The 19,346-nt window shown below is 39.3% G+C and overlaps 2 protein-coding genes across 2 annotated transcripts in view; both read right to left on the bottom strand.

Moving 5' to 3' along the window:
- LOC144021812 (F-actin-uncapping protein LRRC16A-like) overlaps nt 1-14,950 on the bottom strand; it is a 60,181-nt gene extending 45,231 nt beyond the window's left edge. Inside the window, exons 1-2 of the mRNA XM_077525982.1 lie at nt 14,260-14,950; nt 7,138-7,235 (exon numbers count right to left, since the gene is read on the bottom strand). Of these exons, the coding sequence (XP_077382108.1) occupies nt 7,138-7,235; nt 14,260-14,299 (138 nt within the window). The 5' untranslated portion in view covers nt 14,300-14,950. The remainder of the gene's footprint in view (nt 1-7,137; nt 7,236-14,259) is intronic.
- A 750-nt stretch (nt 14,951-15,700) lies between these two features.
- On the bottom strand, nt 15,701-18,772 carry LOC144022285 (uncharacterized). The gene is made up of 5 exons (XM_077526973.1): nt 18,474-18,772; nt 18,017-18,404; nt 16,363-16,542; nt 16,158-16,239; nt 15,701-16,068 (listed from the first exon to the last, which is right to left on the bottom strand). Exons 1-5 carry the CDS (start codon nt 18,474-18,476, stop codon nt 15,810-15,812), a joined length of 912 nt encoding a protein of 303 aa, XP_077383099.1. The 5' UTR covers nt 18,477-18,772; the 3' UTR covers nt 15,701-15,809.
- Between the last annotated feature and the right edge of the window lie 574 nt (nt 18,773-19,346).

Here is a 19,346-nt window from a genome sequence, read left to right as displayed (position 1 = left end):
TTCTGCATAAATTAGCATTAGAAGAGAGCTAAGTTTCATCAGTTTTCACAAATCTATTTAAAATTTTAAGTAATTGAGCTTTTTTTCTACATGGCCCTGGTTGATCTCCGTTGCTCTGCTGCCACCTGCTGGCCGTTTGTGTAATAACTACCATTTCTGCAACCGTTCTTTGCAGTTGAGAGGCTGCATCAAAGCCTTCTGTATGCTCTAGCATTAAAAAACAAAAAAAAACAAAAAAAAACAAAAAAAACGTATAAATACGTCTTTGGGACACTTAAAACAAAAAAAAACAAAAAACGTATTTACACGTTATTGGGACCAAATGAGTTAATATTCATTCTCCCCGTCTTCCCCCGTCTCTGCTGATAGAGCAGATCAAGGATTACAAGAATATCAGCCTGCAGGGTGTCCTGTAAGAACGCTGCGTTTTGTTTACAAAGATAAAGAACAATCACAATCATTCATCAGCATACCAGCCAGACATAGTAAGGGGGGAGGTCTGCGTGTGAAGTCGCCCTGCATGCTGGCCAAGGTTCCTTGGTAAATTATATCAGCACAGAACATCGAGATGCGAGAGATAAAACTGCAAGAAAGTAATCAAGACGTGCATATGCGTTAATTTGCAGCGCTAACAAAACAAAGGCAGAGAGGAGAAGCCTTCCAATGCTCCAGGTGGGACCCACAGTGCTTTTGTGTCGGAGACAGTCGGGAAATACGTCAAAGGAAGGAATGACAGCGACAAAGACCGAGTAAAAAGAAAGGAGGGGGAAGGAGGGGAATCTTTCTGATGTTGGCAGCACAGGTTTCCCTCTGGAGTAGGCAGATAACATCAGTCAACACCAATAACACACATTAGTACAGCTATCTTTGCCAGAGGAAAGCACTGATATAAATTACCACAACTAAATGCTTAACTTCAAACCTGACGAGGAACAACAACCCCTTAATAAACAACAAGTGTTCAGATTTAGATTTGCCCTTTCACCGCAGTGTGGGCAGGCTGACGACACAAATAAGCTAGCAAGATAACAGTACGACACGATACATTATAGTGTTTTTGGCTGACATTACTTGTGAACAAGAAAGACAAACATCTGTAATTCTCCTCTCCAACATGATCCACACTACTTGTTAACTCATTTACTCCCAATAACGTATAAACACATTTTTTTAATGTTCTAAGTGTCCCAAAGACGTATTTATACGTTTTTTGTTTTTTGTTTTTTTTATGCTAGAGCATCAGAAGGCTTTGATGCAGCCTCTCAACTGCAAAGAATGGTTGCAGAAATGGTAGTTATTACACAAACGGCCAGCAGGTGGCAGCAGAGCAAAGGAGATCAACCAGGGCCATCTAGGAAAAAAAAACTCAATTACTATTTTAAATAGATTTGTGAAAACTGATTAAATTTTGCTCTGTTCTAATGCTAATTGCTGCAAAACGGAAACATACTTTTTTTCCTGATGAAAGAAGAGACTTTAATCTTTCTTTTGATAGGTTCCATGTTTTTATAGCAATTGAACACAATATTCTGTGGGCCTTGCAAAATCAGTCAAAATTCATTAAAACAGCCGGGAGCGAACGGGATTGTGAAATGTGAAAATGGCGGCGAGTGACTGAGTTAATAGCATGGAAGTGACAATTACCAAACAACAGACGTCAAAGTATCGAACCACCCAACACGACCATAGCAGCCGTAATTATAGATCAAATTATTCGGAAGCCAAAAGCACTACATGGCTGAACCAGCAGTGGTATTAACGACAAAAATTTGTATCGTACAGAAGAATAACATGAAGCCAGCTGTGGAAAGTTGAGCTACACTCATACAGTCTTTGGCTATGGCACAAATTGTTTCCATATGTCGGGCGACAACCGTGCACAAATGTCAGTTCAGTCCAATCGATGCTAACTGTGGCTACGACCTACAAACCTCATTCAATTGCAGCCAATGAAAGCAGACTGACTTTGTACCAACCAGGGCACAGGAAAAGATTTGATGTACCCGTCGTTCGCCACTCATGTCAAGCAAATAGCATTTGTACACGTTTTATACCGCTCTTGTGGATATTGACAGTCATACAGCCAATTCAAGATCTCTTTTCCAACACGCCATTATAAAGCCATTTTGATTATGCTGAGAAAAATTCCATATTTATTTACCAGACTAGCAAACAATTTTATCCTGTTAAATAGACTCATAAGCTCAGTCTGAACACGTTAAATAAACGATATCCTTTGTAATGTAATGTTGATTCTTTGACAATAAAGTGTATTCTATGTTATGGTAAATTCTATGAACAGCCACAAAAATGAGAAGAGATGACAACAAAATCTGGCAAATCAATCAATCAATCAATCAATCAATTAAACCATGACGTATACTAATAAATCGATAGCTGTTAATTGTATGCAATTGACATTAAACACAAGCCTTATTAATCATTTTCCAGTATTGGATTAGGCATTGTGTACAATGAATAAAAGTACAAATATCTTCGTCATCGTATTCCCTGAATTTGAGTTTAAACCGATTAAGTGTCTCAATTAGATCACTTGGAATCACTCAAGTATTTGTTTCCATCAAATTTATGCAGTCCAATTATTTGAATGACAATGAATTCCAAGTTTAATATGATTCCACTAGTGTTTATTTTTTATTTATTGAAGTTAAATAGAACTTTATTGTTTTCAAATGGGCTGGAGCACAAGTGGAGTTTGAGCATGCAGTTACAGTATGTCCAGTTTTTGAACGTACGTAATATAGAGACAAGACAAGACAAGACAAGACAAGACAAAAAGTAAACGCTGCAACCGGGATTCAGTTCACTCATCCAACTGAGTGAATCATGCAAGAGTAACTTCCGAGCTATTTTTAAAAGCTTACTACATGACAAAAAAATAAAGCAACAGCCCGCAGCACAGACTAAAATCTTTATCAAAAGGAATTCAACATGTGGAAGATACTTGCGCTAAAGCCTTTAAAGAACAGTCTTAAGTGCCACACTGACAAAAGCTGCTGGCGGACTGTGTGGTTCTCATAGGGGAGATAATACAGGTCGGCTTGAAGAATTGGGTCACTTCCATTTTCTCACTGCCCCTCATGACAGACCTCAAGCGAGAAGAGAAGATCATGACGAGAAAAGTAGAAGCTTCAAATAGAAGCTCAAGGGCTTGAACTCTCGTCTCCGTGTACGTATTTGCGAGTCCATACTGTACAGTGGACCCCTGCATACTCTCTGCATTAGCTTATTAGTCGTGACTGCTTTAAATTAGTAAAAGATGAACCGACTGATTATTTCAAGGAACGTCTGTGTAACGGAACACAAGATATCTGTATTACTGTTGATTTAATGACATTGATGTATCACAGAGATATATGCAGTAATACAGACACTCCTAGAAAACAAACAGTATGTGGCAACAGCCTTTAACCCTTGGTTAGAGTTTCCGTCTTGGACAAACACACTCCCATAAACTGAGTCTTTTATTTGGACCGTGAGCTCAAAAAAAAAAAAGAGGTGAACTCCTAAAGGGAGGACTCGAGTGCAAGAGTTGTGAAAGGCAGCCAAATTTCTATGAATGAGTAACACCATTTCACAACCTCTGGCACAATGACAAAGTCACGAGGCACTCTCAGTCCTGTTTTCATTTTAATTCATCATCTATTATATCATCGATACTGTCGTGTTCTTCTGGGATCGGATCTTATATTATGCTGAATAACAATTCAAGTGTCTTAACTTTTAGCTGTTACCGTCTGTCTGTCGTCATTTGTTTTGTGAAGCACTGCGCTCGACAGTCGAAGAACTCCTCACATTACATTTGACCTTTTATTCCCCCAATTTACAAATTGGCTCAATGTCTTAACTTGACAATGAACAAACGCCATCCCACTCGTAAATTGAAATTCCCTGACATGTTTTTTGTATTTATTCCAGAATCAGTTTCTGTATTTTCCGTAGCAACAACTGCCCATTGTTTACTTGAGTGTGGTCAAGCAGTCTCATGCTCTCCGCTTGTATAAAATGCCACAATGAGTTCACTGAAGATCCTCACACAGATTCCCACATCTTTGCATTGTTTCGGCATTTGTTTCCTCCATCTTCCCCCAGAGATAACGCAAGGACATTTTGAAAATGACGACAATTGTACATTACTGTGCAAGACTTCGATGACCGTATTTCTTTGTGATGGAAGACTCGCTGCCTCTCCAGTTAATGAGCGTACTACATAACTGACAAGAGCCATTTTCCGACACACTAACTCGTTCCCTGCCACAAGCTTCCCACCCCGCGCAGCTGCCAGATCATTTAGCGAACACAGGAAATGTGAAAGTAAAGCTCATCCTTTCTGCTCCCGTCTCGAGATGACTTGTGCAGTTTCGAACAATGACAGAATGACTTGAAAAATAGTTATGTGATGACCTTAATTATCATTCTTCTTATCGTTTTTCCTATTTAAAAAATGCTCCAAATATACTAGATGGACAACAGAAAAAAGACCATCTCTTAATCTTGTTGAAAAAGAAAAATAGAGCAATATTAACTCATTCACTCGCCGCCATTTTCACATTTCGCAATCCCGTTCGCTCCCGGCTGTTTTACTGGATTTTGACTGATTTTGCAAGGCCCACAGAATATTTTTGTTCTATTGCTATAAAAGCATGGAACCCATCAAAAGAAAGATTAAAGTCTCTTCTTTCATCAGGAAAAAAAAGTATGTTTCTATCTGTTTCCGTTTTGCAGCAATTAGCATTAGAAGAGAGCTAAGTTTCATCAGTTTTCGCAAATCTATTTAAAATTGTAAGTAATTGAGCTTTTTTTCAACATGGCCCTGGTTGATCTCCTTTGCTCTGCTGCCACCTGCTGGCCGTTTGTGTAATAACTACCATTTCTGCAACCGTTCTTAGCAGTTGAGAGGCTGCATCAAAGCCTTCTGTATGCTCTAGCATTTAAAAAAAAGCAAAACAAAAAAAACATAAATACGTCTTTGGGACACTTAGAAAAAAAACGTATTTATACGTTATTGGGAGTAAATGAGTTAATACCAATCACATGTTGGACAACACCCCTTGAACTGCCCTGAATCAAATTGTTGGGACAATCCAATTATTCAAACAGTGTGAGTGAAGCTTTTTTCTGTTCCAACATGACTTTCATGTGACAATCGATTCAAAACGTGGAATAATTTTGATTGCAAAGACGCCAATTCAATCACCTTGCATCTTAGCTGCACTTCCCAGAGTAGGAAAGGTGTTGGATTGTTAATAATCCACCAGGTATACATTATTTATATCGTCGGTTGATCGACTGCTCTGTGGCCAAAAGTTTAATGGTCCAAGCTGCTGTTGTTATTTGGCTCATACGCACAAAGTGCAAAAGTAACTCAATGACTTGTTGAATGAGCCTCAGTCCGTCCTAAATGTTGAATAGCAGGATGTGAATGTTTTTCACGTCACTAGACTTGCTGTCAAACAAGGAACGAGCTGCTGTTTTTCCACGTGAATTCATTCAAGTCATTCGCACGCGCTACTGAGTCACTCACTAAATGACTTGCCAGTTTGCTTCGCATTATCTGAGCTGTTAAGATTTTCAACTGAGTGCAAAGCAACTACCCACCACATGGCATGCCAAAGTATTAAGACGGCGGAGAATTAATTTAAAAGCTGGCATGGCAGCTGCACTTAAAAGTCAATGAGGGACAGAAAGATAATAATGAAGCTTCTTGGACTCGACAAAGTTTGAAAAATGTCCCACTGGCATAACTCATCAGAATTACACTGACCTCAATTACACCATTTTTTCCACTATGTATATTGTATAACGAACATCTTGATTTAAAGTGATGTGGTTGAGAACGGTAAACTCTAATCTGTCTTGACTAAAGGTTGACAATATCGACAGCTATGTTAGCTACATAAAGTGATGTCATACATGCACAAGACAGTTATGCCCAGCTAATTAACTCATTCACTCCCAAAGACGTAGTTATACATTTTTTAGGTTTTTGTTTGCTAGAGTTTTTGTATGAAGTCTTTGATGCAGTTTCTGACCTGAAATGGAAGCTTAAAGCGATGGTAGTTATTGCAAAAAAAAAATAAAATAATTAAATATTAAAGCGATGGTAGTTATTGCAAAAAAATAAATAAAAATTAAATATTAAAGCGATGGTAGTTATTGCAAAAAATATATTTTTTTTTGTAATAACTACTATCGCTTTAAGCGACCACTTCAGGTCAGAAACTGCATCAAAGCCTTCATACAAAAAACTCTAGCAAACAAAAACCTAAAAAAACGTATAAATACGTCTTTGGGAGTGAATGAGTTAATATGACAAAAATGTCAAAGTGCATGAAGACAAAAACTAAGGCATTTTAATTCTCTTGACCTAATTTACAATTATTTTTAATAATGCATTTTGTGCTTCATAACGTCCTAGTTTTCACACCAAAAGTGACATTTCTCTTTTGACTAGTCAATGACTACCGTGTTTTCCGCACTATAAGGCGCACCTTCAATGAATGACATATTTTCAAACTTTTTCCATATATAAGGCTCTACAGTAGAGGCTGGGGTTACGTTATGCCTTCATTAGATGGTGCTGCGCTAAAGGGAATGTCAACAAAACAGTCAGACAGGTCAGTCAAACTTTATGAATCGATTACAAACCAGCTTTCTGACAACTCCCAAAATGAATAAACAGCTGTTTGATTATTTTCTCTCAGGTAAAGTATTAGCATTAGCTAGCGATCCAAGATGGCGGAATCTTCTGCGCATGCGCGTCACCGATCGCGTCTTGACAGCGAGACCTGTTGCGGCTCAACATTGATCCATATATAAGGCGCATGGTCAGCTTTTGAAAAAATGGAAGGCTTTTAGGTGCGCCTTATAGAGCGGAAAATACGGTAGTTTAGTGCCACAAAAATTAGACTGTACTTTTGGTGCAAAACCTTCAGCGTGGATGAGGTCAGACGATTAGATCATTTCCCCTCATATTTAAGGCTACTTTATTTCTGAGACTTGCTTTCAAATGTTCAAGGAAAGACTGAAGAATGTGCGGAGGCTTCACGGGCACAGACAGGAAAGCAGCTATTTTGTTATTTTGTGTCTACTGGAAAGCAGCAGCCGTCGACTCACCAAGACTCGGTTCTCTGTCTTGTCTCCTTTGATCTCCAGTTTGACTCGCTTCCTCAGTGACAGCTTCACCTTCCTCCCCACCGCATCCCGCATGCTCTCTACACACGAAAAAGACAAAAGATTTGAAGTCAGCGTTGGCATATATTTGAAATGGAAATCAATATTGGCAGCAGCGATTCATAGCCAAAAACATTGAAAGCTTTGCCAACACTCCGGCATCAAATGTCCTTCATAGATAGAGATACCCACCAGTTTATGTCTAAATCCAGTTATTATAAATCATGCATTATTCAGCTATAAACTATGAAGCGAGGAAAATTTCCCACAAAAAACTGTGACGTTAACCAAAGTGAAAAGAATTACAGCAAAACTGCAAGAGTCATGTTTTGTACGTGTATGTTTTATATTTGTGTGATACCACCACACCATCATCAGGATAACAGAGATAGCAAAAAAAAAAAAAAAAGAAGTATTCGATATGGCTTTTTTTCACACTTCCTTCTGTTCCTTCTACAATGTTTCATTTATTCATCCACACATCCCCATTGAGTAACACAATAACTGCACATTATTAACTCATTAGCTCCCAAAAACGTATAAATACGTCATATTTTAAATGTTTTACGTGTCCCAAAGACATATTTATACGTTTTTTGTTGTTGTTGTTTTTTTATGCCAGAGCATAGAGAAGGCTTTGATGCAGTCTCTCTACTGCAGAAAATGGTTGAGTGGCAGCAGAGTATAAGAGATCAACCAGGCCATGTGAAAACGAGCTGATTTCTCCACAGTTCTAAGCAGAATTGTGAAAAACGATGAAACTTAGCTATGTTCTATTGCTAATTGCTGCACAGCGGAAACAGATAGGAATATACTTTTTTTTACCTGATAAAAGAAGAGACTCTAATCTCTCTTTTGGTATGTTACATATTTTTATAGCAATAGAACATAATATTTCGCAGGCCTTGAAAAATCAGTAAAAATCCAGGAAAACATTTCAGTGAAAATGGTTGGGAGTGAATGAGTTAATACAGTTGGAGACCCAATGAAAGCAAAAAGTTAAAACCTCGTTTTGCTAAACTTGATGTAAAGTAGCCTTTGGACAAAAGGGACCAGCATTCAAAATACGGTCACCAACGGTCACATCCGGCCGGTTCCCTAGGACCGTACAGCCGGTCCCTGCCACAACCAGTCCCAAACCCGAATAAATATGGGGGGGGGGGGGGTTACATCAGGAAGGGCATCTGTTGTAAAAAAAAAAAAAAAAAAAACTATGCCAAACATGTCATTGCTGCGTTTGAAGGCTGTGGGAGGGATAAAACGTTTAAAACAAACAAACAAAAAAACTGTATGTTGTCCATTTAATGGACTTTCATCGATCAACGTGTGTGTGGAACATTTGCTTCGGGATTAAACGGGGTTAACCTCAAACTCACAGAATATCACTATTACTAAAGAGTAGGGTGTTAAAAAAAAAAAAAAATCGATTCGGCAATATGTCGCGATATTACATCGCGCAATTCTCGAATCGATTCAATAGGCGGCCGAATCGATTTTTCAATATCCATTTTTGATGGAAAAACGTCTTAGGGTTCACACCTTAAGCATGGAAGAATGTGATATTAATGGAACGTTAAGCCTTAATATTTTATTTTAATGCTGCTCAAACATGAAACAGATTACAACCTGTATAAGACTGAAAAGTGTCAGATAAATAAATAATACAGTTCCATACAAATCTTACATTGTACAAGTTTACTGATGAGTATTTTAATTTAAAAAAAAATAAAAATTAAAAAAATCGCAACAATCGACTTGTGAATTCGTATCGGGGTTAATCGGTATTGAATCGAATCGTGACCTATGAATCGTGATATGAATCGAATCGTCAGGAACTCGGCAATTCACAACCCTACTAAAGAGTTAACTATTAAGTTACATTTGATGGTAATATTACTTAAATAGAGCAATAAAAATGTGTAGGAAATTGCTGCACGCAGACGTGCGTGTACATTATGAAGCGCACGCTCCCTTCAGCTTAATTGTTCACACCCGGGAGAAGCAGCGAAGTTGGCAAGCGGGCCTCGAGAGCAGAAGTGGGTCAGCTTGCCTCTCCACGCTCTTCACACTCCCGCTCATCCGTTCGGAGGGAGAACGAATACGCTTGAGCACATCTGCGCTGGCGTGCGGATCCTTGCCTACAGGCTTCTTCGGATCAAAAGAAAACAAATAATTAGCGAAAGCACGAAAAACTGTTCATCTGGCTAACATTTTCTTCCCTACACAACGTGAATATTTTAATGAGCTGGAGCAAAAGCAAACGTTTTTCTTTGACTTCCATCACCGATTTATTTGGTCCAAAACAGCGGTGCTAATTTTACCAGCCAGCCACCCCGTGGATCGAGTTACAGCATGTGCACTTCGTCTAATTGGGAAAATGAACCTCGAGCTCAAATTGACTCGTGTTTATAGAGTCCTAGTAGATACAAATTGGTGTACTTTCTGTTTATTGCCATATTCATATCCTAATGGCATCATGGCAACTGGCTCTCTACAAGTCAATTGTTTCCGCATCAAAAGGTTGGCGTTTGCGCTGTCAAAATGTAAAAATGGTATCAAAACAACAAGTCATCCTTAAAATAATACGTTTGCTCGGTCTACTACAGTCTGGTATGGTGCGGTTATAACTGGGTAAAGTTGGAAAAATCTCTTGTTTCTGTGTTTGTTTGCCTTTACAATCCTTGAAAGTATTTATCATGATCACGATTCTCGACCAGCCCTAGTGGTTACTTTAGATAGTTCCCTTAACTCATTCACTCCCAGCCATTTTCACTGAAGCAAACCCCTTTCGCTCGCTGTTGTTTTGCTGGATTTTGATTTGATTCATCGGGGAAGAAAAAGTACATTTCTATCGATCGGTTTCCGTTTTGCAGAAATTAGCATTAGACTATAGCTCAGTTTCATCATTATTCACAAATCTGTTTAAAACTGTGGCGAAAACAGCTTGTTGCAACATGGCCCTGGTTGATCTCTTATACTCTGCTGCCACTTGCGGGTCATTTTTTTAATAACTACCATTGCTTCAAACGTTATTTTCTGTCCAGAGGCTGCATCAAAGCCTTCTGTGTGCTCTAGCATAAGAAAAAAAACAAAAACGTATAAATATGTCTTACACTGTTAATCTTTAAAGTAGAACGTATTTATACGTCTTTGGGTGCAAATGAGTTAATCAATGTGTGTTGCCTTGCATGGAAGCGATGTCATCAGGAAGGGCCTTTGGTTTGCAGCAAACTCGCAATGATAACTTCCTTTTCTTTTGTCAATTAACTCACCTGATTATTGATTCATTGACGACCAAATTGGTACTGTAAAAGTAAATTACTGTTTGAATAAATGAGAAGCTTTTTTTTGTAGAATCTCAGCACTCATGTGGGTGTGTGGATTGTTTTCTGTGTCCTTTATCTTTTTGACTCTTACGTTACGTTACATTGTGTAACACAAAACAAAAGCCAAGACGGCTCCGTTTGGCAATATATTTCTCCCTCAGGTTTAATGTTGCTTTGCGACCTTCAAGAAAATTAAGAAGTGTGAATACTTGCTTACTTATAGACACTGCTACACCCATACTTTATTTGCTCTGGTCCAAGTTAATTGATGAGTTTACTCCATTTCTCCCCTTTTTTGTTTTTTGTTTTTATACACAGCAACCCATGTGAGAATCATGCTAGTTTTTTACTGGCTGCAAGAATGTAAAATAAAAAAAACATATAAAAATGGGTCAAAGTGTGTTTGTATTAAAAGCACTAATAAGACAAGTTACATCAATTGGCATAAGAATAACTTAACCAAATGTCGACATTACGTGATCTCATCAAAGTTCGCTGCACTGTTTTGGTCAAATGGAAACAGCTCGAGTGACATTTTTTCGAAATGGATTGCTTGTTAAGCAGTTGGGGGAGGGAGACGCTGCATGATGCTGAATCACCGGCATCCGTGAACGCATGTTCCGATTCTAACAACAATGGCCGTCATCCACCACACAACACCTCGCGTGACGTGACCATGGCAGATTGCTTAGTGCGCGCAATGACAGTTCAGATTATTTCCCTATATGCCGCACCATAAATCTAATATTCAGAGTAGGGATAGACCGATTATCGGCCGGGCCGATTATCGGTGCCGATATTTGGCATGTTCACCAATATCGGCATCGGCCTTTTTACGAAACTGAAGGCCGATAAAAGCTGGAATCGCACCTAACAGTGAATGCTTGCGAACGCAGCAAATGTTTTATCAGGATTTGCAAGATGTGCACAGACATTTTTTACTTGTTGCAAATACATTTCAAACATATTCAGACAATTTGTCACTGTCTGCGAAGATCTTTTGAACCCTGGCGAAAACCCAAAATTAAATGCATTTAATTTTGCATACATTTGTCACTGCTGACACTGGGAAGTCCCAACACTTTTTAAATTTATAAAATAAATAAATAATAATAATTACAAAAAAATTAAATTTAAAAATTGTTGAAATTTTGGAAAACTTTATTTACAGTAGGAAACTTTAGAAAAATATTTATTTATTTAGTCACTGCAAACCCCCCCCAAAAAAATACTAAAAATGCTTAAAAACACACACATTTAGAAATTATGGAAAACTTTATTTACAGTAGGAAACTTATTTATTTATTTATTTATTGACTTGCTTAGTTTTGAATTTAGCTTAACACAAGCTGATGACCCTGGAAGTTCCCTACAATTTCTGTTAGAATTTTTAATTAAACAAAGCTGTCTATTGTTTATATGTTTAAAATTAAAAGAAAAGGCAATTGATTTTTTTTATGCTATTATTTTCTCTTTTACTGCAAATGAAAATCGGCTTGAAATATCGGTTATCGGCCTCCTTGACAACTAATAATCGGTATCGGCATCGGCCCTGAAAAAGCCATATCGGTCTATCACTAATTCAGAGTGCGGATGATGCACACGGCGACCTAATATAGCCGGTGAAGTCATCTCTGATTAAGTGCCTCCATGGCAAGTTCCTGAACACCACATGCCCCATTAAAAGGAGGAAGTGTGTGTCCATAGATGGGACGGAAAGTGCTTGCGCTCGCCCAAGATTGCACCAAGGTGTCAAATACTAACTGCTTGGTCAAACAAAGACGGTTAAACAACACAGCTGCGCAACTGAGGGGGAAAGTAAATGTCCAGCGTAACAGTATGAGCAGGTCTGCAAACTCGCACAAGCACATTCACAAGACCGCTCTTGTGACTTTTAAAGCTGAAACTGTGGACATTGAGCAGGCAGTCAGCAGTCGGGACTAACTGGCTAGCTACGCTTCTTTATACTCGTGTGTCACAATGGCTTTTTCACTGAGGTGCTCCATTTGAAAAGACACATCAGAGTCTCGATCTGTGAAACCAAATCTATAAATATCTTCATCCCAGTCTCCATTGAATGATTGTCAGCGCTTACCTACAAAATTGATGGCTATCTTGTGACTGCAGACTAGCTATTGTGATGCTATGCTATGTGATGTAAATACACAGGGCAGGGCACCCAAAGAAGGCTTGACTATAGTGTCAGGCATTTTCAAGAGAGGTACAAGCCAGGCCAGGTCTGGCCCCTTCGGCCTTGAGTTTGACACCAGTTCCTGAGACAAAAAAAAAAAAAGTGTAGGCTGTCCACAAAGTGTTTTTACTAGGGGTGTTAAAAAAAAAAAATCGATTCGGCGATATATCGCGATACTACATCGCGCGATTCTCGGATCGATTCAATAAAAAAAATCGATTTTTTTTTTTTTTTTTTTTTTAAGAGCTCAGAATTGTTCATTCGGTAGTCTTACCGATTCAACGTCTTATCATCATTGCCTTTTTTTTTTCTTTTTTTTTGTGTGTGTGAATCGATTTTTAAACTTCCATTTTTAATGGAAAAATATTCAACAAAACGTCTGACTTCGGGTTAGGATTCACACCTTGAGCATGGAAGAATGTTATATGAACGGAACATTAAGCCTTAATATTTTATTTTAATGCTGTTCAAACATGAAACAGATTACAACCTCTATAAGACTGAAATTTCAGATAAATAAATAATACATTTTCATATAAATCTTACACTCTACAAGCTTACTGATTAGTATTTTCTAAATTTGAATGAAAAAATATCGCAACAATCGACTTATAAATTCGTATCGGGATTAATCGGTATCTAATCGAATCGTGACCTGTGAATCGTGATACGAATCGAATCGTCAGGTACTAGGCAATTCACACCCCTAGTTTTTACGATCAATAATTGTTCCTAATCAGACATGTTCCATTGTACTACTCAGTATGAAAGTACAGTATTTACATGTATCATGTTTAATAACTTGTTCAGAACAGTACTTTCATAATAATGGCCACTCCTCAAGAAACGGCACAATGTGCATTGTTGTTTATTGAAACCAAATTGAATTCACAAAAACAGCAAAACAACACGACTATATATATATATATGGAAGACATCCACCTTTACATAAGCATCAATTTGAGAATGATGGAATGAATTTACAGTGATAGGGACTCGATTATGTGCTTTACACAACTTTGTGGCCATATAAAAGGAATAAAAACAAACGTGTACCGTCTACTCCTCACAGCTTTGTCTAACATTTGACATTGTAATCGATGGGTGGGCTTTGTGCAGGGAATTCTACCCATGTAAAATCGTACCTTTCAGGGTCCTACCTGGACCTGAGGTACTTTCACAAGTAACACCAGACTTTCAAGGTAGGAACACATTTGCACCTTGAAAAAAAGCATCACGGTTGCAATAATGACAAATATTTGTCTCGTGAGTGTACATTGCACTGTACAGCCGTCTCAATGAATGTAATTGTCGTGTAAAAGGACATCCATACATGACTTTTACGTAGTTAAAGTAGCAGCGGTCCACAACTGAGACAATCGCACTATTGTCTGCCACTGTCGGGCACAATGAGGGGCTGTGCGGCGTTGCATGCATGGGCGGGGGGACGACAACACACCACGTTCGCACCGACGAGTACACGCATGCACACGCGCGTGGGTCTGACAAGAGCATTTGAACACATGGCCACAAACCATCTTTACTCACCCATGAGCTCTTTGGGCACCTCTGACGCGTCCTCGCTCATTTTGTGCACACTTAAGTATCCAAACAAAACGACGCTGAGGTTTTCCCAGTGGGATCGAAATGAAGGCAAAACAGGGAGAAAGCCAAGTCAAAAAAAAAAAAAAAAAAAGGTGGTCGCACACTGCCGCCTCGCCGGTTCTTCTCTTGCCGGTTACATGCTCCTCTCCCCCCGCAGTGTCCGGACAATATGTCGGCGAGGAGAGCCGGAGAGCATCGCTTTAGTCAATCAAGCGGATTTAGGATGACGTGAGCGGGAGAGGAAGAAAAAAAAAAAAAGTACACCGAAGAAGAGCCCAGATGTAGCGTATCTCCGGAGGCACAACGGGACAACATCCTCTCTCGCTGTCTCCCTACCGTAAAGCTGTCGGTGGTGGTTCCGCGGCAGCCAATGGTGGAGACCGGGAAGCGTGAGCCCCTCCCAGCCCGGCGATGCGACAGCCGATAGTGGCGTGGCGTGGCAAGGAGGCGGGGCGGTGGTTTCGCTGGTGTCAGACGGAATAGAACGAGCTCGAAGCAGTCTGCCACTTACACGGGAGAACCGGAGAGAACTATTTACGGCACCTCCGAATCTCAGGCGACGTAAATTAACGCCCGTTCAATTTGGCAATTAGTATCGAATTAACGCATCGAAGCCCGAATAAGCTATAGTTGAGTTAAGTCTTAAAAAAAACAAAAAAAAAACAGCAGAGTAAACAGGTCTGCTTTGCCAGCGTTTTTTCTTCATCACAACCAAAGTAGTTCGAGAAAGGAGGGAGTGACATCTTGTGGTTCTTCAGTGAATTACAGGGGATTCACAATATGACGTCACACATGCTTCCGGGTGGAAAAATCCTCCAGTCTGACAAGCGGATTTATAAGCTAAATTTGAATTTTCGCCATTAACATTGTAGATATTAACGTCTTTCTGACTAGCCCGAAGTGCATTTTGAATAGTTTACGCAATATTATTAACAAAAATATTTGCTCACTTGCCTGAACAGATTTAAAACTCTTCTGTGAAGGCTTTCGACAAGGTTCAGTAGTGTGTTTATGGGAACTTTCTTCCAGCACACTGGTATCTTTCTGCTCTAATTCATTCCTTAAATTTTTTTTTTTTTTTTATAAGGTTGAGGTCAGAACTCCATAAAGGCCAGTCGAGTTTATTCACAGCTTTAGTGCACATGCAGTCAAGTTAGAACAGAAAGAACTGTTCCCACAAAGTTTGGCAGCATGGAAATTGTCCAAAGTTCTTGGTATGCTGAAACTTGAATGACACTGTCCTGTTCCAACATGAGTGGGCAGCAGTGGACAAAGCGAGGTCCATAAAGGCCTTTCTCATCCAACATCCAGTGTGTGACCTCTGAGTGTTCAGAAAAGGCTTGAAGTCGAATCTATCTGCAAAAACATCATATTAAACCCAATGTAACGTTTGCAAAATGTGACTTTTATTCAGATACACTTTATGCTCCAGGTCTTTAAACCATCAGTCAACAAATAGTCAATTGCGGTGTTTATCGTTTTGAAATGTACAGTCAAGTGTCAAATGAGAATAAATGTGTTAAGGTACAGTTTGATTCCTGTCCTTCAATCTCTTTCAGTCTCTCGTTCAGCTTATCTGCCATGGAGACGAGCTGAAAAGCCCTTAACACGTGTGGCAGTTTCGTCAGCTGCTCCTTTGGCGTCCTTTGGAGCCAAATTCGGATGCTATGCAAGCGACGACGTCGCCGCTGATGGTGAGCCAATGAGGAGCGCGTCATGGTGTGCCTTTCCTCCCCTGAATAATCGATATTTCTGTCGAAGAAAGGATGGTTGTTAAATGCAAAAAAAATGAACCATGTGAGGATACTTATGTGTACTCAAATAGACTTTAGAGGGCTCACCTGTTAAAAAATCTCCTCGTTTTCCCTGAGCGCATTCTGTGCATACTAATGAATCTTAACAAGAAGGTCCTGAGCAGCTCACCTGGGGAGGAAAGACGACGAAGGTTGCCTTCAAGCCAAATTGAAGTCTGTACCAAATTCACGAACGTGTCAAATCAAACAAGACTTGAGAATGTCACAGCCCGCATCAAAATGACAAAAGTACCTCCATTTGCAAGTTCCTCACAGAGGCCACACGTCGTGTCATGAGATGCGGTGCCGTTGAGGAGCACGAGCTGCCCGTTGACGCACTGCTTGTGGTTGCCACACGTCTCCACAGCAGAGGAAGAGGCGGAGAAGAAGCCAGCGGAGCACTTTTGACACACTGTGTCATTTTGGAATGTACCTGGGGGAGAAAAAAAAAAAAAAAAAAAAAAAAAAACTCGTCCTTGTCATTTGTTCTCATTTGGGTCATTGAATCTCAGTGGGTCATTGAGTTTCCCATTAGAGAATATTCTCCAGAAGGGCAGATCATTTCCAGTCAGTTTCTCTCAATAGATCTATAGACAATATGCTGTTTTTTTTTGTTTACATATTTGTATTTATTTTGTTGTGCAGTGCTGTTTTTGAGCGATTGTCTTGTTTCACTTTAGTTAGTAGAAAAAAAAGTTAAAAGCTTAAATTAGTAAAATTTCAATGAATTAAATATATAAATATTTGTTAGGAGTGGGCTGGTTTGGGCCGATACTCCGCCTTATTTCAAGGTATCGGTAGACTACTCGCAAACAGCAGCTGATATCAGTTTTGGGCGCCCTCTTGTGGCCGTTTTCACCACTAATGGCATTCATGTCTGACAGATGCCCATAAAGATAAAGATGCAATTTAGAATTTTTTATTATTTTTTTAAAGTAAAATTGTCAATGATTTCAATGTTATATTGGGTGTTATATTGTGATATACATGTAGCCTATTTATTTAAAATGATCTAACTTTTATTTATTTATTTTTTTTTTTGGGGGGGGGGCGATTTTCTATATCAAAAATACTCGTAGTATCAATGCTTGGTTTTCAGAATCAGTGACTACTCAAGAGTTGGGGACTTATTTTGATATCGGTCTGAAAAAAAAAGTGGCATTGAACATCCCTAGTTATTTGCATTTATTTTTGTAGCACTGCAGAGTAAATAACAGAATATTGTATTTTATAATAAACATTCCATGTTGATGCTTTTTTTATGGATTTTACATTATTCCTAGTAATAAATGAACTTAAGCTGTATAATAAATCTGAAGAGCCTTTTTTTTTAGTGAGGCAAGTCAAAAGAGCGGGTTCTGTAAAAAGAAAAAGAAAATAATAAGAATCAATTTTTTTCTTTTAGCCATCTTCTCAAAGGGGTTTCTAAAATTAGCTGACAACGTTACGCGAATAAAACGTGGGAAGTTTACTTCCCGATCTCACGCACATGCGCACATCGGCCGCTATGTTAGACAGCGAAGGCCGAATTTGTCGGCTGCATAACGTCACTTCCGGCACGGACTTACAAATGAGTGGATTGTCAATGTTGTTGTTGGTAGTCCATTGACTGACACTCCATTCATGTGTAAAATCTGTGCGTGTTATCGAGTCGCGCCGGGAGTGACGTCAATGCAGCCGACAAATTCGACAAAAGGAGTTTAACGAAACTTTTTTTTTTTTTTATAATTAAAGATTTGTCTGCGAGCCAGATCCATAGGTTCCCTGACTCTACTGATTTTTACTATATGTACAGCACTTTATATGCATATGTTGTTGTTGTTGTTGTTGTTGTTGTTTTTAAGGGCTCTATAAATAAAGTTTTTACTCGCCATCTTACCAAAACGCTTCAAATGACTTTTAAGCACCTCTAGTAAGAACGCCATATCCGTGTGCGCACTCGGAATGTTTGTTGCAGTAGTCTTCCGTCATGTAGAAGCCCTCCTTGCAGCGGCACGCTCTGTTGTTGCGAGGAGCGCACTCGGTGTCGACCACCTTGTCGCCGGTGCAGAACTCGTTGCAGTACAGACACTTGGGCAGGAAGTTCCACAGCTCCGTGAAGTGGCCGTCCCTGCACGGCGCGCATTGCGTTTGCGCGGCGGCCGTGCAGTGGGCAGACATGTGCGTGCCGGGGGGACACTTGTTGCACGCGAGCGTCTCCCCCGTGGACGGATCTCTGTGTTCGAAGGTGGGAGGGGAGTCGCGGCAGTGAACGCAGCACATCAGCAGGAGCGGCAGCAAGCATGACGGGGACGGCTGAGGAGGAAAACATCGTATCGTTCTTTTAACAAGGGACTTTGAACGCAACGCGGTCCTTGTACTTACCATGCTGATGTTTGAGCAAATCGCGCGTGCAATATTGTGCTTTGTCGCGCACTTATATAAGTTGAATTCAGAAAGCCAAGGGGCGGGGCTACATTGTGGCCATGACAACCTCACATCGAAGGGAAATTTTTCATACCTTTGACTTTTTTTTCCCCTGGTGTTTTCACATGGATGGATTCTAATATCACAAGCCACAATACATTTATATTAACTGTATATTTAGACCAGCAAATTTACAATTAACCTGAATGCAAATTCGGACTTTAGTAAAAAAAAGTTCGATGAATATAACACACGTATACCAACCCTACCAAACACATTCATAACATAAGCAAGAACAAAGGTGCCGGTAAGTAAAAAAGCAATATTTAAAATTAATTAAATAATGAGTGGGCCATCAATTGCTGTACGCAAAATTGTTCGGCCATTTGTGATAATTGATCGCTAAGACTGGCTGTCAGTTTACATGATAGAACTGCATGAAATGACTTGGACTTGATCCTGCTTGTATTATAAGCGTGTTGAAGGTTCCTGGATGTGTGCACTTTATTATTTCATAAAATCCCAACTGTGGATGGTCTCAGTTACAGAGAAGGACTTACATGCTCCGAACATGTTAGTTTTTTCTAAAGGTCAAACCACTTCTGCTTCGATAAATGATGGGAAGTATAATGATGGGGACAACAATTCTTGTAGGTGCGAATAATTAGAATCATTTAATTTACAAGACCTGCTCAAAAGGTTCATTCTACTGAATCGTTCATTTTTAGGAAAAAAAAAAAAAAATCTGCATTAAACTAAAATTGGTAATGCAAATATATGGTTGTTTTAAACACTCAATGTGTAATTAAGTTTTATTTTTAATTTGACAGT

This window comes from Festucalex cinctus, chromosome 7, assembly GCF_051991245.1.
Source record: "Festucalex cinctus isolate MCC-2025b chromosome 7, RoL_Fcin_1.0, whole genome shotgun sequence".
Taxonomy (NCBI): Eukaryota; Metazoa; Chordata; class Actinopteri; order Syngnathiformes; family Syngnathidae; genus Festucalex; species Festucalex cinctus.
The sequence above is the reverse complement of the archived record's forward strand: the minus strand, read 5'-3'. Positions and strand labels throughout refer to the sequence as shown.

Coding starts and splice junctions, on each gene's coding strand:
- LOC144022285 (XM_077526973.1), bottom strand. Junction 16,543..18,016: donor ATATGGCGTTCTTACTAGAG/GTGCTTAAAAGT, acceptor TTTCTCCCCCAG/GTACATTCCAAAATGACACA. Junction 16,240..16,362: donor TGAGGAACTTGCAAATGGAG/GTACTTTTGTCA, acceptor TTTCCTCCCCAG/GTGAGCTGCTCAGGACCTTC.